This window comes from Pimephales promelas, chromosome 8 (genome assembly GCF_988280905.1).
Source record: "Pimephales promelas chromosome 8, fPimPro1.hap1.1, whole genome shotgun sequence".
In the NCBI taxonomy this organism is placed as follows: domain Eukaryota; kingdom Metazoa; phylum Chordata; class Actinopteri; order Cypriniformes; family Leuciscidae; genus Pimephales; species Pimephales promelas.
This window is the reverse complement of record NC_142776.1, coordinates 27,594,703-27,617,188: the sequence shown is the minus strand read 5'-3', so window position 1 is coordinate 27,617,188 and position 22,486 is coordinate 27,594,703. Positions and strand designations below refer to the sequence as shown.

General features: G+C 38.4%; 1 protein-coding gene across 5 annotated transcripts in view; it reads right to left on the bottom strand.

Moving 5' to 3' along the window:
- Positions 1-509: 509 nt before the first annotated feature.
- The window catches only part of herc2 (HECT and RLD domain containing E3 ubiquitin protein ligase 2), a 56,783-nt gene continuing 34,806 nt past the window's right edge, over positions 510-22,486 (bottom strand). For all 5 annotated transcript variants that reach the window (XM_089134253.1, XM_089134252.1, XM_089134255.1 and 2 more), the window contains exons 53-92: positions 21,994-22,099; positions 21,821-21,912; positions 21,563-21,738; positions 21,366-21,477; positions 21,059-21,140; positions 20,641-20,784; positions 19,594-19,684; positions 19,336-19,513; positions 18,844-18,925; positions 17,871-18,042; positions 17,601-17,745; positions 17,205-17,430; positions 16,937-17,108; positions 16,629-16,815; positions 16,284-16,421; positions 15,821-16,012; positions 15,552-15,705; positions 14,369-14,476; positions 14,157-14,288; positions 13,918-14,076; positions 13,140-13,258; positions 12,896-13,021; positions 12,659-12,814; positions 12,223-12,338; positions 11,895-12,093; positions 11,468-11,682; positions 9,942-10,119; positions 9,404-9,565; positions 9,221-9,312; positions 8,963-9,102; positions 7,773-7,960; positions 7,451-7,648; positions 7,273-7,356; positions 6,337-6,478; positions 6,025-6,219; positions 5,790-5,902; positions 2,886-3,076; positions 2,680-2,785; positions 2,377-2,589; positions 510-1,504 (exon numbers count right to left, since the gene is read on the bottom strand). In XM_089134253.1, coding sequence (XP_088990379.1) covers positions 1,232-1,504; positions 2,377-2,589; positions 2,680-2,785; positions 2,886-3,076; positions 5,790-5,902; positions 6,025-6,219; positions 6,337-6,478; positions 7,273-7,356; positions 7,451-7,648; positions 7,773-7,960; positions 8,963-9,102; positions 9,221-9,312; positions 9,404-9,565; positions 9,942-10,119; positions 11,468-11,682; positions 11,895-12,093; positions 12,223-12,338; positions 12,659-12,814; positions 12,896-13,021; positions 13,140-13,258; positions 13,918-14,076; positions 14,157-14,288; positions 14,369-14,476; positions 15,552-15,705; positions 15,821-16,012; positions 16,284-16,421; positions 16,629-16,815; positions 16,937-17,108; positions 17,205-17,430; positions 17,601-17,745; positions 17,871-18,042; positions 18,844-18,925; positions 19,336-19,513; positions 19,594-19,684; positions 20,641-20,784; positions 21,059-21,140; positions 21,366-21,477; positions 21,563-21,738; positions 21,821-21,912; positions 21,994-22,099 — 6,054 coding nt within the window. In that variant the 3' untranslated portion in view covers positions 510-1,231. The remainder of the gene's footprint in view (positions 1,505-2,376; positions 2,590-2,679; positions 2,786-2,885; positions 3,077-5,789; positions 5,903-6,024; positions 6,220-6,336; positions 6,479-7,272; positions 7,357-7,450; positions 7,649-7,772; positions 7,961-8,962; positions 9,103-9,220; positions 9,313-9,403; positions 9,566-9,941; positions 10,120-11,467; positions 11,683-11,894; positions 12,094-12,222; positions 12,339-12,658; positions 12,815-12,895; positions 13,022-13,139; positions 13,259-13,917; positions 14,077-14,156; positions 14,289-14,368; positions 14,477-15,551; positions 15,706-15,820; positions 16,013-16,283; positions 16,422-16,628; positions 16,816-16,936; positions 17,109-17,204; positions 17,431-17,600; positions 17,746-17,870; positions 18,043-18,843; positions 18,926-19,335; positions 19,514-19,593; positions 19,685-20,640; positions 20,785-21,058; positions 21,141-21,365; positions 21,478-21,562; positions 21,739-21,820; positions 21,913-21,993; positions 22,100-22,486) is intronic.

The following is a 22,486-nucleotide window of genomic DNA, read 5'->3' as shown; positions in this document are numbered from 1 at the left end:
ATCTAAAGCGTGTTAAACCTTAAACAATGACAAACTGTTTGCATATTTGGGGATTTCAAATATTAGATAAATACAATTTTAGAATTTGTATTTTGTATGATTTAATTATCTTAAATTATTATCCAGTATCACAACTGGAAACAAGTAACATGAGGGAGGGCTTGCATTTACAAATGACAAAATTTGGGGGTTGGGTTCAATATCAGAAAAAGATTAAACCGTTACTAATCTTTTTAATATTGGCCTGCGTATTGATTATAGGGCATAATATAAATCAAAATGTGAGGAATAAAAACACCAAATGCTAACATTTTAAAAAAAAAAATCTGTGCTTTTCAAATAATATATTGACAAATATTTTGACTGATAAATTGAGATTATATCGTTATCAGTTAGGATGTTTTTTCCTCTGTTTTTAAAATGTATACATTTTTCCCCAATTCAAATGCGCAACACAAACAACCAAAAATGTTTTTTTTTTTTTTTTAAAACTTACAAGAGAAATTTGGTTTAAATTTATTAACAGAAATTACCATTTATTTATAACACGGGAATGAGATTTCTCATAAACACATGGCACAATCCAATTATATACATTCCATAAGGAGAACAGTGCAGACACATATAGGAGGAGAGAATACAGTGACCGACGAACTAAAAACAACCCCTGACCAGGCTTCCACTGATCAAATGAAAACACAAAGTGTCCTGCTCCAAGTTAAAAAGGTTCTTAAAGAAACACTGCCGTTTCCAAATAAAGAGGCGAAGCTAAAATTCATAATACTAGCTATTTAACACAAAATTGATGTGAAGATCTTCACAGAGACACCTGTCAGGAGTCGTCTACCACAGTGCTAGGCTAAGCGGTCTGTCCTCTGTAAGAAAACGTGAGCACAACACAAAGAGATGTGTAGTTTCTCCGGTCTTCCTGGTTCTCTTCACAACAAAGATAATAATAATAAAAAAAAAAAATCTCTCTATCTTGATTTTCACCAGCTTATAGTGCTTTAAAGCTAATTGCACATAATGATATACACATATTTCTCTTCATTTAGTTGTATTTGTGTCTATGCACATATTAATAAGTGAGGTTAAAACAAACATCTTCGGTTCAGTTTTCATTTAAACTTTTTTTTTTCTTGTCAGCTTATTTTCAAGACCACACCATATGTTTGTGTGTGTGTTTGTGTGTATGTGTGTTTGTGAGAGAGTTTAACCAGGGGTTAAGAGTTCAGTGTCCTGTCAGGTAATCCTGCGTGGAGTCGGAAGCAAACGAGTCCGCATCCTCATTGTCAGAGTCGTCACTGCTGTCATCAGCGGCAGGTTCCCCGCTCAAAGCAATCCGTGCGTAGTCATCCGTGTCAATGGACTTGCAGAAGTGAATGGCGTATTTGAGTTTCTCCTCCAAGACTAGCTTACAGGAGTAGCGTGGCAGCTTGAGCAGGAAGAAGCAGGTGTAGGACTCAGGAAGGAAATGGTCAGGTGGGTTGTATTTATCCAGAACCTGGACAAATAGGGCGAAAATTGAGCAATTATATTTTATAATACGCACACACACACACACACACATGCATCCATATATATATATATATATATATATATATATATATATCAGTGGCGAGCTGTGACTTTTTAACTGGGTATGCTGGGTGACGCATTATGTCAAAACTGCACCTGGTGCACGTTGGATGGGTTTATAATAAGCGCGTTTGTTCTAGACAGAGCTGCTCAGTTGCTTACTCTCATAGTTACACAGCTAAAAGTTTCCTAATATATTTGACCATTTATTATAAGTAGCCAACATTTACCTGATGCCTTCACAAGCACCCATAAAATCTGTTGAGTTGAGTCAGGTGTTGAGTTAAAATATCATTAGAAGAAATGTAAGTATAATACGTATAATATATACTATATAATACGTATAGTATAATATAATAAATCCTCTATATGCCAGCAAACCAAAGTGAATGCAAGACAGTGATGTCGATACATAACAGAGCGTAGGTGCCAAAGCTGTTGTGGATCCGCTTATCAGATTTGAAGAAAATTACGTTGTTTGGCAAATAAATAAAAGACAGATTTACATACTAATTACTAACATTTTATCATGTAAGCTTTATGGCAAACCTCAAAAAAGTACATTTATAGTGTTAATATTAATCAGCGAGTCCATGAATGGCTTAGGTATGCAGAGAATTCAGAGCTTATATGGGCGGCACGCCACTGCGACATACACACATATACTGATATATCAAATGAATGGTATTTTTAAATAAATAAATACAATTCATTTTGGGTTTGGATTGACATACGGGTGATTTTAATTTTAGGGGGAAACTATCCCTTTTAGTGGCACTTTTCAAAGACACAAGTTACCTGCACCACAAAGTCTCGTCCACGGAAGTCCGCAATGGTCCTCGGGAGGCGCGTGCGACCCCAAACGAACCTGAGGAAGAGCGAGCGTTCTGTATTAGAGAAAGACTCCATCACTTCCCAGAACCACTGAATCAGTGGAGAAGTGGGCTCCACCCCCTTATACGTGGCCACAGATTTGAGCAGGTGCAGGGGGATGTCCGGGCTACCACACACCTAGAACACACAAACACGTGACATGAAGTCCAACAAGAACTCCTGACGACATATTTGCTCAGTGTGCGTTTCTGTTGAGGACACACTCACCATGGTCTCCAGCTCATAGCCGGTAAAGAGAGAGAGGAGAGGCACCGGTACCACACGTGCCATACCTTCCCTTACTGCCGACACCTGCTCATCGTACTCATGCAGCCTGGAAGAACAAAACAACATTACCAGTAATACCAGTTCTTTCTTTCTTTCTTTCCTCGGAATGTGTTGGTAACACTTTTTTTCTTTAAAATTAGTCACACCTGTAGTTTATTGCTAGCCGTACATATTCGCTTCGGTTCTCTAAGGTGATGTGGGAATATTTGGAGCTGAGTTGGACTTCCTGTCCACATGCACTGGGCACAGTGAAGGGCAAGGGCATAGCCTCAAACTCCTCCGCAGATGCCTCATTATCTCGGATATACATCAGACCGGGGATGAAGTCCTTGTCCACCTAACACAAAAGGAATGTGAGGTTGGATTAAACATTAAGGAAAGCAAGCAATACTTTATTTCAATAAATATACTATATATACACACACTGCTCAAAAGATTATGGTAAGTAAAATATTTATATTTCAAAAACTGCTGTTCTTAAAAATCCAGATTTTTTTTTTTTTAAGTATTACGATTTTCACAAAAATATTAAGCAACAACTGTTTTCAACATTGATAATAATATGAAATATTTCTTAAGCACCGAATCAGCATATGTTATGTTTTATTATGTGACACTCAAGAAGACTGGAGAAACAAACGCGTGTACATAACAACCGTTATGTACATTTGACAGGAACACACGCGCAACTTTCGCCCATAAAGGTAATGGGCGTCAAGTATCCGGACAACGTGCATTACTCAGTTTAGCCAATCAAAACACATTGGCCCAAACTAACCAATCTGAGCCCACTGCCTGTTTCTGAAGGAGTGGTTTCATAGACTCAGGAAGTCAACCGGTCTTTCAAATGACAGAGGAGAATGCGGCTTACAATAAAGGTGAAATTTATGAAAAATAAGACTTTTAAAAGAAGAAAAAACATGAAAACATGTTATATTGCACCCCATAAACATAATCATGCAAAGAAAAAAAAACAGTTAAATACCGAAGTAAAATATAAAACTGTATTTTAAATTGTGATGTGATGTAAAAATGACTGTATCTATCAAAACAGTAATATTGTCAAATATGAAGATACTTATTTCAAAATCTTACAAACTCCAAACTTTTAATCTACAGTGATTTTAAATGAAAGTTTGCCACTTTTCAGATTTAGGTACCAGCAAACCTTCAAGTTGTAGTTGGATGATCTGAGTGGTCTAGACATGGGTTTATTCAAGATTCCTTCGACAAAGATGATTAAATATAATCTGAACCTGTGCAAATGACGATGGAAAAGGAATGAAAGGAATGTGTGGGTGTTATAGAGTGCTTCACAGTCAGTCTCAGCTGTTGTCTTGTGCTCGGTAATCTTTCTCTTTAACCTTTCTGATATCTCCAGGCAAAAGCTACAAACAACAGTTGCTCTGTGAGCAAGAGATATCCTGTGCTGAGAAACGGCATCACAGCAGACGTATCAGCAACACATGATCTCAATGTGAATACAGGAGATGCATACACTCACATTCATTTTTACACATCACACGTGCATGTGCGCACACTCACACACAATATATCTCAGAGATTGTAAAAAAGTTATATTTGTATAACTGCTTAACATTCCTGTAAGTTGACTGCTGAAAAATACAGTATTACTGTAGCAGAAACATGCCACAGATTTAGAGAAAGCTGCTTACAGCATATGTGCATTAGGTGGTAGGTTTATGACGAGCATCTATGTCAGCTGACCACCATCAAAACATATGTACAGAAAGCACAAGAGGTATGTGCTCTCATTCCATTCATTTGTATAATGGATTCAATAGGCCTTGCCATAAGCTCCAACTACAGACATACCATGCCACGTAATCCTGAAAAGCTAATTGGAAGAAGAGAGAGAGAAGAAAAGTAGCACCACCAACCCAAAAATTAAATAAATCGCATTAATGTCATAGTTAACTTGCAATTAATTGCACAGTTAAAGGTATTTTATGTAGGAATTTTATAAAAAAAAACCTTTTTTCCAAATTTGTTTAAACTTTCTGTATATATCAATGCATAATTAAAATGTAAGTACTCTGAAAAAGAAAGTATAAAAATCGAGTGTCTGTAGACCTCTCACGACTTCTATTTACTTCACCCACTCCCTTCTGGGCTCCTTCCAAAGCCACTCCCCCAAAACACATGAACGCACGACTCCGACAGCTGAGCCGAAGACGCATTATTTACCTGAGACGCGCGGAGAGGAAGGAGCGCAGTGCAGGTAGTGACATCATGTCAGAATCACATGTAATAAAAAAAATCTAACTTTATCATTATGAAGATAAACAAATAAGATGTATTTTAGTACTCACTATCAAGCTGTTGGTAAAGTTTAAAATATATATTTATTGATTCGCTAACAAGCTAGTTATCTATAAGGCAAAGCTAAAAACAGGTTGCATGATACACGTTTTTCCATTGCCATCATTTACACTATTATGAAGACGAATTCCATGTAAGATTCATAACATATAATCACTTTGGTCTTGTCAATGGAACCATTTGACAACTTTTTAAAAGTAAACTTTCCATTCAGAATCTTATTGGCATCCATTTCGGCGTCTCGCGCTCGTCACCCACTCAAAACTTTACATTAACATACTATTTGGCTGGCTCGCAAGCCCAAACAAGTGTGGGTGGCGGCATGCCTGTTATTTTGTGTCCGGCCTAGCTAGATCCGCTTACGCTTTGGTCGACGAAGCAACAAAACGCCCTCACGCGGCGCAAATGAAAATGGGTGTGCAGCATGCAGTGCATACCATGTCCTATTGCATGTGGAAAAAAAATACAAACTTTGTTAGGCCAAAAAGACTGTTAATTGCGCTGTAAAAAAAAAATGTACGCACACACACACTAGTTGGCTCTCCTTCAAAAAGCTGGTGGGCATTCTGGCACAATATGGCTGCCATCGCATCATCCAGGTGGATGCTGCACATTGGTGGTGGTTAAGGAGATTCCCCCTTCTATGTAAAGCACATTGAGTGCCTAGAAAAGTGTTATATAAATGTGTGAATTATTATTATTATTACCTCACTGAGATCAGCAATGGTCAGGTTCATGCCTGCCAGCTGTTTCCACACAGGTTCAGCCAGGTACAGACTTAGAGGACTTCCTGTACGGATTGCTATGCCTAGGAGCACCCCTGTACACAAATAAAAACAGACATTGGTATACCAACAGATCGAATGAAGGGACAACATATAGCTATAAAATTAGACTTTTCCCATAAAGCCTTTTAGTTTAGGAAACACAAGCAAGTGGTACCTAGGAAGCGGAACATGCTGATGTGCAGAGGGGACTTGGCAGCTGGGTTGAGCAGAAAACAATCTCTGTTCGCTCCCGACTCGTCTCGCCCATTAGGAGTGACGATGAGGAGAGGAGTGAGACCGTTCTGTAATTCCTCACACATTTCAGCAATAGATTCACTGTATCCACCACCACAGTCATCGACCGACTCGCCTACAAACACACACAAGGTGAGAAACACAGTGTAGACGGGCCATGATCTAAGGGGTCTGTTCCTCACCAATTCCCCTTTTTCATGTAGAATCATCCCTTTGCTAAATACAAACTCACCCACAAACTTGACCTTCCAGACACGGTGTGGCAGCAACAGACTGTCAGGGCTGAAAGAGCTCATCTTAGCACACATTTGCCCAAACACTGACTTGGTGCCATCTGGCCCTGCCAGTCCTCCTTTACTGCGGGAACGCTTGACCTGATAGAAAGAATGAAAAAGGATTCATTATTACAGACTTCTCTGCTCTGAAGTGCTGTATAAACACCACTCTTAAGTTTTCCAGCAGATCCCTGCCAGGGGCCCTATTAGAGGGACACTAGACCCATGAAGATTCATATTTGGGGGTAAATCTCATGACGAGCAGGTCCAAAAATAATCACAAATTCATATGATTTTTAATGAACATCTCGAAATATTAAGATTTAGGACGGCTAAAAATAAAATGAATGATAATAATCAAACGGTGTACACAGCACTTGTGTGTCCATGCCGACAGGAAGACGCAGAAAATGCAACGGTAATTACGGTGATTAGGGAAAGGGAGACAATTTTACAGAGGACCCGCTAGCTATTTTTACCCATTCAAAGTAATTGTTCATTTTGGATTCTGCTTACCATCCTAATTAACTCTCAAACCGAGTGGGAAACGCAGGTAAAAATTAGCTTTGGTGAGGAAATAACATGCATTTTTGGCCCAGGTTTTTCAAAATCAAAACATAAAAATTTAAATTTGCAACAAAGAATGATTGTCTGATACTTGACAAATACAAATACAATTCTTATAATGTTGAAACATAATAACAACAATTCATTTAATGACATGAGCACCTGTTTATTGAAAATACGCAACACATTTTAAATGTGTAAATACATAAATTGAATGAATAAATTTATTCAGTTAAGACAGTGAAATTTACTGTATTTGAGGCCAAATTAGGATAGTTGAATGCAAATCTAAGACCAAGTGAGCAGTTTTTAATGCATGTGTGTACCTGTATCCTGTTCAGCTCCACCACTGGGCCATGCTGTCGGTCCCTAACCATGGTGGCCTGCACCACCTTACGGAATGCTGCCTCCTATAGACATTGGACATTTAAATAAATAAATAAATAAATATACTTAGGAAATTGTAATTCAAATAAAAATACTACTCCTTGAAAATATCCTCACCTTGCCCTGTGATATGAGGATTCCACGGAGTGTGTCAAAGCCAACGGAGACACCGTGTCCAGTCTCGCCCAGTCGTCCTTCCAGATCAAACATTGGGATGCAGGGGCAGAAGAGCTCTGAGATGTGATGAAGTAGCAATAATCGGTTCCTCAGGCCTATAATGGCAATCTCCTGCAAGTGATTGTACTCCATAGGAACCTACAAACAAGCATTTAATTATTTACATGCAGCATTTATCACATTTAAAAGGCTGAATGGTTAAATTTAGTTCTTTGACTTTGTTTTTTTGTTGTAGTGTGAGCTATATTTGGTGGCACGGTACCTGAGCAGGCAGTTTTCCAGCATTGGTAGGCTTACTAGTGGACCAGGCAAGCGTGTGTGCTGAGCCACAAGCCACGCGGTTGATCTTCTTGCCCTGCAGTGCTACCACCAGCCTAGGCCGCTGAATAGCATTGGTGGTCCCATCGCCGAGCTGACCCTCATCATTGTCACCCCATGTGTACACTTCCCCTGTGTGTTTACATTCATGTTTTTAGCATATACTTAACAAAATACAAATGACTAAGTATACAGACAGTGCCAGACAAAAGAAAATACTAAATATCTATATATAGAGTATCTGTAGGTTTTTTTTAAACAATGCAAGGCTTTTTAAGACCTGAACAAATAACAATAACAAATAAAATACATACCGTATGAGATGGGTAGAGCAAAATCTCTAAAAAAATTTTTTTAATAACTTTAGCATTAAAATAGTAATAAAAAAGGTTTGGAAAAAAACAAAATGTTGAACCTCACATTTCAGCCTTTAAACCATTTTTAAGAAAAGGGGTGAGTAAAATTCTAGATTAGTATATTTGTATTATTTAAAATATGATTTATATCCTAATTCGAAGAATATTTAGCTACTTTTTGATCGACTGTTGAATGAAACAGTCTAGAAACTAGAATGAAAATGCAGATGGCGCTTATAGAACAGCAGAAATATAACGATTAACGTTACCCTGGTAACCTGTTTACAATGCAGCAGCACTTTTTAGAAATTCAATGGGTTTGAAGGCATAATATAAACGATATGTGGTAAACTTGATCATAATTTTTCAACAGCAGAGCACAAGCTATTGATTGGCATAAATACACAGTATTCATAATTTGTAAACAGCACTGAAACTGTGATTTTGTAAAACGTGCAATAGCATCGTTTGAAATGTGCAGCAGTCACATTTATCTCATTAAATCAATGGCGTTTGAATTTAATATTCACAAGCCATTTCGCAATTCATGTTTTACTGCCCCCAAATTTAAGACCTCTTGTACTATTGTACCATTAAAGATACTTAATACTTGTTATGGCCTTAAAGTTGATACAACTACATTTAAGACTTGGGTACCAGTGGGTACCATATGAATGCTATAAAGACCTTACAGATCTTAAACAAATTATGATAAGGGTTAAAAAGGCCTGCTTAACACAAATAAAACCAAGGTTTAAAAACAGTCCAGATGACCTACCATCCTCTGTGCAGCATACACAGTGAAGAGAACCAGTTGCTATGGCGATGACCTTCTTGCCTTGCAAACCCTGGACCTGCCGGGGTCTGCGAACATGATCATCCGAGCCGTGTCCCAGCCTGTGGTAATCACCCTTCCCCCTAAAACACACATGAACATGTAAATTACTCTATATGTGTGCTAAATAAAAAAAATAAAAAAAATAAAAACTAAATAATAGGTTAGCTTATGGTACAACTCTATTGAGGGATTGATTACCATGTGTAAACTGCTCCAGACTTGGTGAGAGCCACCGAGAACTGAGAGCCGCATTCCACTTTCACAACACCCAACCCAGTTAATGAGTCAATCTAAGCAGTGAAAGAGAGAATGAGATGTGAATACAGGAATCACTAAACAAGAAAACCTTTGATACTTGAGTCTCTGCACAAGCAATCTCACCTTCATAGGCACTTTACATCCGTCACTACCTCCTCGGCCCAATTTGCCATAGTCTCCGTCCCCCCATGACCACACCATGTCATCATCAGTCAGACACAAAGTCTGGGCGTCCCCACTGCCACATGCAACGTCTATCACTCGGTGACCCTGGAGAGCCTCCACCTATTCACAGGCAATGCATATAATTAAAAAAAATAAGATATAATAAATTGAACTACCATTGACAAGCCTGACTAATTTTAGTGATTCAGTTTGATGGCTTAGTTTAGTTATTTATGCATTTTTGAAAATAAATTAAAAATGTAAAAAATAAATTATTATTGTGCATGTTATAAATGAATTTCCATACATTTTTCCAGTCTAATAAGAACTGAACATAAAATATTATGTACAATATGAATTTATGTATATACAGTATATATATATATATATATATATATATATATATATATAAGGTGTACATTTGTTATTCCCTAATTGCAATTTTCATTGTTTTCATGCTAGATAAATATGCATTAAAAATGCCTAATGAACACACCAGTTTTGGTTTAAGCTGGTCCTCACTGTCTCCATGACCCAGGCGACCATAACGCCCTTTTCCCCATGTGTAGAGCTCTCCGCTGGCTGTGATGCAGGCACTATGAGCCCCACCAGCCGCAATGTCCACCACTTCCACGCCTCTGAGAGACTCAATCACGCGTGGACGGTCACAAGGGCTGGGGAAAAGAACAGACACACAGTACAGATTAATACAAGCTGCTATACCAAATCAGTGACAGTCCAGAGCACATATTTGAGTGGGTAATGACTTTTGGTTCTCTTAAGAACTACAGGCAGTTCTGTAGTACTATACAGTTACTATAATCAGCTATTAATACAATGGTATTCTGACATGTCCCATGGTATAAAACTCTGAATTTACATGATACTTACAAGACACGATTTTCATAGTGCACTTCAGACATTCTACTAGGTACAAGTAACTTTGCTACTTACTCTCATTAGAGTATAATTAGTAGACAGTTAGGTTAGGGATAGTAAAGTCAGTAGAATGTATGTTGGGGAATCATCAAAATAAAGTGTTAGCAGATATTAAGCTACTATTAAACTTTTTAACTACATGTCAACTACATGTCAACTACCAGTTTCTCATAACAGAATGTCTAAAGTGGACAACTGTATGGGTTCTAAAAACCATGGTACAACTATGGTACCACGTCCAGTAATATACTTTTCTGTAAGCATTGTGAAAATAGAAAACAGCTGAATAATGAAAGTTAAAGGTGCAATGTGTAAAATTTTTGAGTATCTATTAACAGAAATGCAATATGACATCCATAACTATGTTTTCAAAGGTGTATAAAGAACTTACTTAATAAACCGTAATGTTTTTATTACCTTAGAATGAGACATTTATATCTACATAACCACAGGCACCCCCTTCTATGAAGGTTGACATATTGTGAAATGTTTCTACCGTAGCCGTCAGCGAACACACAACGCTACAGAGTGTTTCGTCACTACCCTGAAAGAGAAGCAGCATGAAGCTAGTCATAAACACCGAGTAGTGACTTTTCCCTTGTCAGTGGTATAATTTAGTTGGATTGCTTCATGTAACTTAGTTCTTCTCCCCCGCTGTGTTATGTATTTGCTATGTGTGGAGAAATGTGCTGTTACGTTCGTGAGACAGCTGATTAGTACTCTGCTCATTGACCGTAAAACAGTAACGTTACAGGAATCACCAACCCATCGATCACGGTTGACAAGTCGTTCATGGAAGCATTCAACAAGTTGATCGCGAAGAGTTTTCAAAATCAGAGGGAAAAAAAAGCCTATTTGTGTAGTAAATGGTGTCTAGGGGATGGGGAGGTGCATGCGCTGCATAATCATGTCATTTTTGCCACGCGCTCCTTTGCAACTCGCAACCAAACCTAGGCCGCTAGATGTCGCTAAAAATACACACTGCACCTTTAAGTATGCAGAAGGTCACTGCATTAAGATGAACCAAAATTGCCCAGATGAAAAGACAACAGTAGTAACCAGTAACCACAGTATGAGCCTGACCTTCTGTTTCCATGACCCAGTTTCCCATCTTCAGCCTCTCCCCAGGAATACAGTTCTCCTTCAGAGGAGAGAGCCAAGCAGTGCTTGCCCCCAGAGTTCACAGCCACCTTCCGGATGAAAACATGCTGGATTGACTCCAGCAGGGTCGGAGTGGAGACGGACTCTGTGCCTCCTATTCCCAGCCGACCGCCGGCACCATATCCTGTAGCATACAGCTGAAGACAGCAAAGAATAGTTACTAAGGTTACATAATAGTTACATTATTCAGATGACATTAGAGAGAGATTAGAGCAACTGCTACAACAGAGGTCATGTACAACATAGGTCTGTATTTAATTATGTATCAGCTGAGAAGAGAAAAAAATAAATTAAATTTATATTGAAAAAAATAAGTCTTCTAAAATGTAAAAAGCAGATGAAGCCTTACTTTCCCATCAGCAGTGACAGCAAACAAGGTCTGCTCTCCACCGATCAGCTGAACAGGTCGCAGTGTTGCAAGAGCTTCTGTTGGTGTGGGAACCTTGACTTTTGCCCCTTCAATACCACCTAACTGACCCCTGTGATTGTGTCCCCAGCCATAGATTGTCCCACTGCCACCCGCTGAGAGTGTCCAATCATCTGGCCGTCTATATAAAAGTAAACATGAACAAAATCACAAAATGTAACAAATGACTTTGGAATCCCGACCATTTAAAGCATCTCTTAAAAGGTACAACATTTTTGCTTATGCTTCACTGGCTGAAACAATACATTACCTGTTCATCCACTGAACTAACTGCTCATCCTGCTCTCTTTTAAACAGGTCATGACTCTCATGGAGCGTGTTCATGTTTTCATGGTCTGCCATCAGCTCACGGACTTTCTTTGCCACCTGGTGATAATGAAGAGTATTAGTATTAATTGTACCACCACCACCAAAAAGAGGGCATAGTGCTGACATTATACATGGTTTTATAAACTAGAAAATATTTTTCAATTACAAATATTATAGTGAAAATGATTTATGCACATACAGATTTGTTTTTCACAGGAAAACCAAAGATAATTCATTAAATCAGATGCATATATTATACATGTACATAAAAGAAGGTATAAATGTATAAAATAGCTTAAATAGTTTTTGTCTTGACTGTCAAGAATCTCAACCATCAAGAAGTTCTCTAATTTCAAACCTATATTAGAAATGCCTACCTCATCCAGGAAAGGGCGGGGCAAAGGGGTCCTCTTGTCCAGAGCCACTGCCACTCGGGAGGCGGTGCAATAGCGGCGGAACCACGCCCACTTGTGTGTCTCAGCACAGCATGGAAGAGTGTCCAACTCCAGATCACATGCAAGTGCCACCAACACCTAAACAAGACAAAAAATAAAACATTATTTCTGCAAAACTCATTAACTTACGAAGTACATCTATTAGGCAGACAAACACACCTTGAAGAACGGGCTGTGGAGTAGCTGTTTGCCACCCCGGACTATAGGTTCCTCATACTCGTACTGTCTCTGTAAAGCCTCAGGAAGTCCTTTCACCAGAGCAGCTAATGCACTTCCTGTAAAACTCTACACAACATTCAGAAAAAGTTAATTATACAACTAAAAGTAAAGAGATTACTAATATTAACACACACACACACATATAGTGTGTAACCATACAATACAACAATGTAGATTGTCTAACCATAGAGCGAGCCTCTCCATCGTTATCTCCTAAGAGGCGATTAATGTTTATGGACTGTCCATATTCGGTGGTAAGGAGCTTGCGTAGTCTCTGCAGGGCCCACATACGATGACCAGCCGCTGAGCATGCACATAGAAAGAGAAAGACAGAAACAAAAATGTATTATAAAACATCAAATTTAATATTTCAGGATGGCATTAAATCACCTTGTAAATATACAATGACATTTCAATTCTAGACTAAAATGAGACATGTATAATGTTGGCACATATAATATAAAATGCAAAATCCAGACTGGTGGAAAAGCAATTAATACTAATAATTTTTGTATTATTAGTTATTTCGTATCTAATAAAACAAATTATTTTTAAATTATTCTGAAAATGTTACAAGTCTAATAAACTTCTAAAAAAAAGATCTGTTGGGTTTATATTCAGTGTTTATATCTGCAATGTATAGAACACCCTAAACCATAAAATGATTGTAAATGTTTTTTTTTAATGTTTTTTTTTAATCTATACTATATTTAATTTGATTATTTTTTAATTAAATCAATTTGTATTTTTTCCCTTTCATCAATAGGTGGCACAAAATACCATCACAACATTTTTGAAAACAGTCAGTTTCCTCCAGATACATTTTTTGGGGATTTTCATTATGGTATTCTGATATTGGCCTATTTCAATATCAGAAAGGCAAACTTCACCAAAATGAAACGAGTTTGTGTGTTTGATAATACAAAAACTGTAAACGCTTCTTTCAATGGTTTCTCTCTTACCCAATGCGCTGAGCTGGGCACAAGCAGCAAGTGAAGCTGCCAACCTTGGCACAATGCTGCGATTTGAAGCAAAGTTCAGGCGAAAGTCTAGCAGACATGTTACTAGATCCATCGAAGGGCAAGACAGAATGCAACGGTCTGATAGGAGGTCTTTAGGACCTGCGAATAATTCAATAAAAGGTCAAGCACTTCAGAATATGAAGCATGAAAAATGAAGAGAGGTCATATTAAACTGATACCAGCAGCCGGCATGATGGGATAGACAGTGAAGCGCCAGCCCCAGCCATTAACAGAGCCGTCACTAGTGAACTTCCATTTGAGCTCATCTCCTGGAATCCTCAATTCACTGGACCAATCGGACCACTCACGGCCTGAAGGGGTGAAAACAAGTAAAGGTTCAAACAACAACTATTTGACAGGTGTTTAAATAAAAAGACAAAAGAAATGTCACCTGATCGAACAGACACAATCCTATTGGCTCCATCCATGATGGTAAGTGGGTCATGTCTCCTTTCTGTTGAGCACTGGCGATCAAACTCTACCCTCAAACCTTCGGCACCTAAAACCATTTAAATAAGATTTCTTATGAGAATTCTCCACAGAGCATCTGCACTACAATTCGAAAGTTATGGGGTCAGAAATTGCTGCACTTTTTATCAATTTAATGCATCCTCCATTAAGACTTTAAAAAAAAAATAATAATACTGTTCTTTTGAACTTTCTAATATGGAGGCTTGTTTTCGGCACTTAATGAAAAATAAAAAGGTAATTGCGACTTTTATCTTACAATTCTGACTTAATTTCTCAGAATTACGAGATATAAACTCAGAATTGCGTGATATAAAGTCCCAATTGCGTGTTATAAAGTCAGAATTGCGAAATGTAAACTCACAATTGTGAGATATAAACTATTCTGAGGGGGGGGGAACTTTTTCCCCCTCAGAATTGGCCTGATAACTCAATTGCGAGTTTATATCTCACAATTCTGAGAAAAGATATCAGAATTTTGAGATATAAACTCACAATTATGTGCCATAAAGTCAGAATTGCGAGATGTAAATTCACAATTGTGAGATAAGTCTCAATTCTGTTTTTTTTTTCTCGCAATTGCGACTTTATATCTCGCAACTGCAATTTTATTTCTCACAAATCTGACTTCACATCTCGCAATTGTGAGATAAGTCGCAATTCTTATTTTTTTTTATTCAATAAAAAAAGCTTCCATATTCTAATGTGTCATGATTTCCACAAATATATTATGCACCATGAAGGGTTTTTTTTTTACATTGATAATAATAAAGAAATGTTTCTTGAACATAAAATCAGCATATTCGAATTATTTCTGAAGGATCATGTGACACTAAAGACTGGAGTAATGACTTCTCAAAATTCAGCATTTCCCAACACAGCAACAGATAACATTTAAATGGAAAATTTTAAATTGTAACAATTTCACAATATTATTGTTTTTACTGTATTTATCATCAAATAATAATATGTTGGTTCATTCGTATCTCCATTAGATTATCAATTGCGACACTTGTCATTCTGACACTTAGCAAGCATGACTAATGAGGTTATAATGGCTGCTACATAATGAAGGATGCAACATAAACAGAAAAGCATAAGGTGACCTGGTATTTTCACAGTTCCACTGGTGGAAGTGTCGTCAGTGTACGGGTGACTGCTCTCCACCACCACAGGCTGCGAGGACAGTCGTCCACTTTGAGAGTCTGTAGCCACATCCTCTAACTCAGTCACACACAGTTCCAGAAGCATATCTGCCACCTGCGTGTAAACAAATACATTCAGATACGAGTACACAAAGCACGAAAAGATGAAATTATTCCAATTTAGTTAGGAAAACATGTAGTGAGTAAATGAAGAGCTGTTTTTTTTTTACCTGTGTGAAGGCTGCACCCATGCCAGATAGCACAGCAGACAGCACTTCCTTGCCTTTATCACCTGAGCGCAGAGACACGGCCAGTTTCAACAGGTCCACCATCACACGCGTGTCATCTGGAACCAGCAGACCGGTGAACTCATCCAGATATTGTGGCTCTGGGCCCACTGCTTTACTCTGACTCTCAGAGTCCTGTTTCAATAAATCAAACCAGGCTAACTTCAGTTTATATAAAAGGATTGTGGCACTACATACAAATGTAATCCAATTTTCAAAGAGACTTAAATTGCATTATTTGAATGATCAGGAACAAACGTCTAAAAAGTTTGATCAACAGGAACATTTAAAACAATCAATTAAAACAAAAATCGAACCAATTAAAATAAAAAATAAATTAAACCAAAAAAATAATCTATTTGTTTGAATTTATAAAAAGTATTGCAAGAAAGCATTTGTGACTGACCTCCTTGGTTTTGGTCATAGTCTCAGCAATGATGCTGGCAGCACCAGGGTCATCTGTGACCGGGATGAAGGGGCGAGATGAGGCAGAGGCAGGGGTCACCGCTGAAGACGGGGTAGTGGCATCCTCAGATGTGGTCACCTAGACCACACAGTAACATATGACAGAACACACATTTAGATAAAGACATTTTGGATATTTAAATTGTTTGAATTTAAATACGATTGTTCCGTAAAAAGGAAAATAAAATAAATAGGCAAAAGTAGTTGAACATTATGGGATACTGAAAATTAAACATTAAATAAACAAACATGAAAGATGCAGTTGTGCACAGGCAGAATTCTTCACCTCTCCTCGTTTGCTGTCCATCCAGGGGTGCGGACTGACCCTCTCCTCTGTCTCTGAGAGCAGGGCTGGACCCTCAGCCTCACAGGGGCTGGAAGCTGATGAACAATCTGAGGGTGGCACCGGAGAGCTAGAGGGACATTCCAATGGAATCATACAGGCAGGCATCAATGCTCCCACCACTGCATCCCTACGGATTTCAAATGACACGAGATGGATTAGGTGATGCCAAAGCTTTTGTTTTATTTAATGAAAGAGAAAAACAAATCAACCTGGGATGCAAAGTAGTTCTGAAGCCATTAAAGTCATACCTGGCATACATGATCTGCAGGGATGAGAGCACATGGGAAAGGGCCTGCTGTTTGGCCAGATTGCCATCCAGAGAGAGCAGGATCTTTGCCAGAGATGGCCTGTTGGGCTTCACACTGCTCACACCATTCAGCTTATTACTCAGTAAAGATGGGTCACTGTCTGATGGCACACCTATTAAACAAAAAGAAAGAAAATCACCCCCAAAATCTTTTCAAAAGAAACAGGCACACAGTGACTCCAAGGTAATGGACATAGGGAAGATTTTACCAAGATAAGAGGCTCCAAGAGAGTCCCTGGCAGTCTGGAAGAGGACCGGCTCATGGACGGAGGGTGTGGTGACATCTACGGTGGTCCAGGCCACGCTGTGAGAGGAGCCGCAGGCCACACGGGTAATTTTTTGCCCCTCTAGACCCTGCACCAGCGTAGGCTTCCTGTTGACCGTGGTTGTGCCGTTCCCCTGCTGCCCATGGTCATTATCCCCCCATGCGTACACCTACGTACCAAAACAACATTTCATCCTACACTGAAGCGAAATAGTTTTTCCATCAATAAAAGGAGAGTTATTTACTATGTTTGTTTTTTATATTTTGGCACATTAAATGACTCATGATGCAAAGTAAAAGGAAGGAGTTCTTGTGCAAAAAACTTTACTCGTTGCCCCACCTGTCCAGTGTCTGTGACGGCCAAGCAGTGCAGAGCCCCTACAGCGACATGAACAATCTTCTTCCCCCTCAGTCCTTCAACCATCTGGGGTTTGCGCACGTGAACATCTGTGCCGTGACCCAGTCTGAAGTAATCGCCCTTACCCCTGCACAATGCAACAACATGAAATTTCAATCATGTTAGGAATTACTTGGTAAAAAAGCCAACTCCTAAATCCTGAATTCTATTGTATTGCCTCTGAAAAATCCAGATATCCTTTCAAATTCATACCAGGTCCACACAACTCCAGATTTGGTGAGGGCGAGGGAGAATTGAGCTCCACATTCGATCTGACACACTCCCTGCCCATTCAGACGCTCAATGTTCTGAGGAATGTTACAGCCTTCACTGCCGCCACGGCCCAACTTCCCAAAGTCTCCATCTCCCCATGAGAAGACCATTCCTACAAAACATACATTCATATAATTTCAGCTATGCATGTATGCATGTGAGCATGCATGCATGCATGTATGTATATATATATATATATATATATATAAAAATATACACATGCATATATGCATATATATAAAGAAATCTGAAATCGTTCAAACCCTAGTGTGTGTGTGTGTGTGTGTGTTTAAGTCTACAGTTATGTGACTAAAGTGTTGATAATACATTTCTGCGCAACTGAATGATTCTCTGTGCGTGCAGTCTGTGATGCGCGTTCGTGACTCTCCTGTTCGAACTCGCTCATCAAAATGAACGAATATTTTCCCGAGTCAATTCGTTCATTTCGTTTGTTGAATGAACCAAATGACATGAAAAAAGATTAGTTAATTTTGATAAACGAGTTCAAACAGGAGAGTCACGAACGCGCAGAACAGAGCAAGGCGACCATTTGAGCTTATAAAACTTAAACTATGTTATTTTTTTGTTTCGCTTGATAAGACACTTATTCATCGTCTGGAATCGTTTAAATCCCTTTGAACAGTTTGCACTGAAACTGTCTTTTGGACCTTGTACCATTTGGTTAGCAGTAAAGTGCATTATATGGAGAAAAATTCTGGAATATTTTCATCAAAAATCTTAATTTCTTTTCGACTGAAGAAAGAATGACATGGATATCTTGGATGACATGGTGGTGAGTAAATTATCAGCAAAAGTTTTTTTAAAAGTGAACTACTCCTTTAAGGTTGAGCACACACACACCAAACCAAAACCGCCTTAAATTATATCTACAAAATAAAATGCAGGTATCTACCTTCATCTGTGAGGGCAAGAGTCTGGGCATCTCGACTTCCACAAGCCACCTGGACAACACGATGGCCTAAAAGCACCTTGACCTGCAAACCAGATAGAGAGTTTGATATACTGCCATCAGGGACACACTGTACTAAACACTATCAAGTTTATTTCAACCGTTGTACAAAGAGCATAAGCCAAGTCTCTTTAAAACAAGTCATTCACTCTATGATCATCTTGGCAATTTCATAGTTGTTTTCCAAGTATGCAACAGGCATACAAGTACAACTCCTACTTGCATGAATAGGGAAAGACAGAAATCTCCAAAACTGTCAAGATTCAGATTTAACTGCATATTTAAAAAAAAATCCTACAAAAATGACATAATAAAATGTGTTTCTTTAGTTCAAAATCACAATAAATCACAAAATATACTGGAACCCTGCAGTTCTGAACCGAGAGGTCTGAGTTTAAGTAGTAAAACAAATACCAGTTGAAGTAAAACAAATACCAGTTTGGGTCTGAGCTGAGTGGTGTTGTCCCCGTGGCCCAGGCGGCCATATTCACCCAGACCCCAGCTGTACAATTCTCCGCTGGAGGTGATGGCAGCACTGTGAGAGCTGCCACAAGCGATGTCTCGGATGCGTTTGGTTTTTAATGCCTCAATTAGCCGTGGCTTATCACAGTTCCTGGTTTAAAAAAAAAAAAAAGATCTATATATTTCTCAACATGTTCTACATTACTGTGGGAGAAGGTGCTAATAACCTACATTCGGCTGAAGTGCCCAAGCTTGCCATCATCTCCTTCACCCCAAGAGAACACTTTCCCATCAACAGTCAATGCCATGGCATGCCTTCCACCTGCACACAAACAGTTTATCCAATTTAAACAAGTTCTGACAACATGGGATGCTTTCCTTAAAGGGGATCTATTATGCAAAATTCATATTGTTTTTTAACATAACAGTGTACACAAACACCCTATTGTGGTAAAAGTCTATCCACTCAGTTTGTGATTTTCCCCATAAATCTGAAACAGTGTTTTAAAATGAGCTGTTCAGGAATGTACTGGCTAACTAGCCCAGTCCACGACTGGTGACGGAATCTGCCCTATTAGCTTAGCTCCTCCTATCAGGGAGCTGCACACAGTCCGCCATGTTTATTTCCTAACCAGAGCAATTAACAAACAAATGTACTTAAGTTATTCAATCAAGGGTAGGGATTTATTTTCTCTTTTTTTGTTGTTGTTTGATTCATTTTAACAGCACATAGCAGTAGGTACCAATAACCAACTCTAGAACCACAGAGCCAAACGTCACAGCAATGTGAGGACTGCAGCGCCAGGCCAGCAGCCTCAGACCAGCTTATAGCATCATTGGCCTCAGACTGCTTTGACATGCGGTTCTAAGGTTCAGAAGTTAAATATAGTTGATATAGTTGCAGGTAATGTATATTACGCACGCTGCTGTCAATTTAATACACAACTTGGAAAAAAATGTGTATATTAGATCTGTTTACTGTATTTTCACTGACATAACCGACTGTTTTTATGTGAACTTTGTCAAATGCACACAAGGTTATGTCAAACATGAAAACGTGAAAAGATGTTTTGTGCGTTTTTGACAGAATATCCGAGGCGTAAGGCACAGCACTATTCTGGATGGGGCGGGGAACAGTGACTCATTTGCATTTAAAGATAAATGCATGAAAATATGTTTTTACTTGCACTCAAAAATGCATTTCTATTAACTTGTATGTTCAACACGGTATAATAAATGATCATCATAGGTCCCCTTTAAAACAGAATAAGGGCATACCTGAATGTACAGCAACCTTTTTGACCACATAGTTGCTGAGGGCAGATATCTGTCTTGGTATAGGGATGGTTCCACTGGACAGTCCTAAACCAAGTCTTCCATTAGTGGCCTCTCCACAGGCATATACTTTACCTTCAGCAGTCACTGGAAAAGCAAAGAATCAATCATTATTTTGGTTAAAGGAGTAAAAAAAAATTATAAAATTATAAACATCCAATGCTTTGACAAATCATTTCAGATTTAAAATACAACCAGAAAGACACATTTCTAACAGGGCATTGAGTGTCCTTTTGCAAAACGGCAGTAACCACAGTATAATACATCGGCCACACATTTTTTTTTCCATAAAAATGTTACATTTTATTTAGCAGCAAGCAAAAGAACAAAGGCCTGCTTTTGTTATTTTTAAACAACTCACCAGCAAAAAGACTTTTAGAGCCTCCAGCAACCTGCACTACATTTAGAGCAGACAGCGTCTCTGAGAATGATGGGACTTTGATCTGAGAGATGGGAGCAAGACAATAAGATTTGACAATGCAAGCTATAGCGAAAAAAAAAAAAAAATTATGCTATCAAGAATTAAAGCAAAAACACAGTTTTAAATCAGATTAATTTCTATTTTATTTCCTTTTTAATTGTATTTAATAAATTAAAAATAAATTTAAAATATATTTAAATAAATAAAATAAAATACAAAACTGAATGCATTTTTACACGTTACTGACCTTGGACCCCTTAAGTCCTCCAAGTTGGTCCTTATCGTTGAGACCCCAGACAAAGACTTTAGTTCTGATGGTGGCAGCAGACTCCAGCCCCGACAACCTCTTTCGAGTCAGACTGCAAAGAGAGGTCGAACAAAAAAAACTCAATGACATACCAGATCATGCGTATTCTTCTATATTAAACTATCTTTATCACACACCTTCCAGTCGCTGTCTTCTCATCCTCCTCTTCCTCATTGTCAGATGCCAGGAAAGGCACAGTCGCCAGATCTTCATCCTCCGCACGGACTCGACCCACAATGCTCAAACCATGGATCTTACAGTCAATCCCTGAGCTCCGGCACTGTTTTATGGCAATCTCGATGTACCTGTGATACTGAACACACAAATACAAGAGTGCTCAGCATTCCTAAAGAAACAGCCCTGAAGAAAAGATGTTTGTGAGAATTCAAACCAACATCTGTGCAGTCATTGAGTAGTGAGACCACGGTGTCTGTGGGATTGATGTTGATGGTCTTCAGCTCAATCAAGTTATTGAGCGAGCTTCCACCTGGAGGACAAACACGTTAAATCAGATCAGCCATAAAAGGTAAGACTATGACTGACCTGAAATGGCTTCATGGTTTTTTACCTGACACCACCACCAGTGAAGGCATGTAGCTGCTGTCAGCTGGATCTACAATCATTTTCAGCCTGTGGACCAAGATATCTGGGAAAAGCTCCAACCTGATCCAGTGCTATTGAATACCAGCAAAACAAAAACACATTAAAGATTTTTTCCCTCAAACTTACAACCAAGTGTTTCCAATTTATCTCTGATATGCGAACAAGCAAATGAACACTCAAAACCATTAAAAAGATTGGGGTCAATAATATATTTTATATTGTCTTAAATACAGCTGTGCAAAGATTAATTGCGATTAATCGCATCCAAAATAAAAGTTTACGTTTACATAATATATGAGAGTGTGCCGTGTGTAATTATTTTGTATATATATATATAAATACACACAAATGTATGTATATATATTTAAGAAAATGTGTTATTCATATATAAAATATTTATATGTATATATAATATAGATTATATGTATATGTATATATATATATATATATATATATAT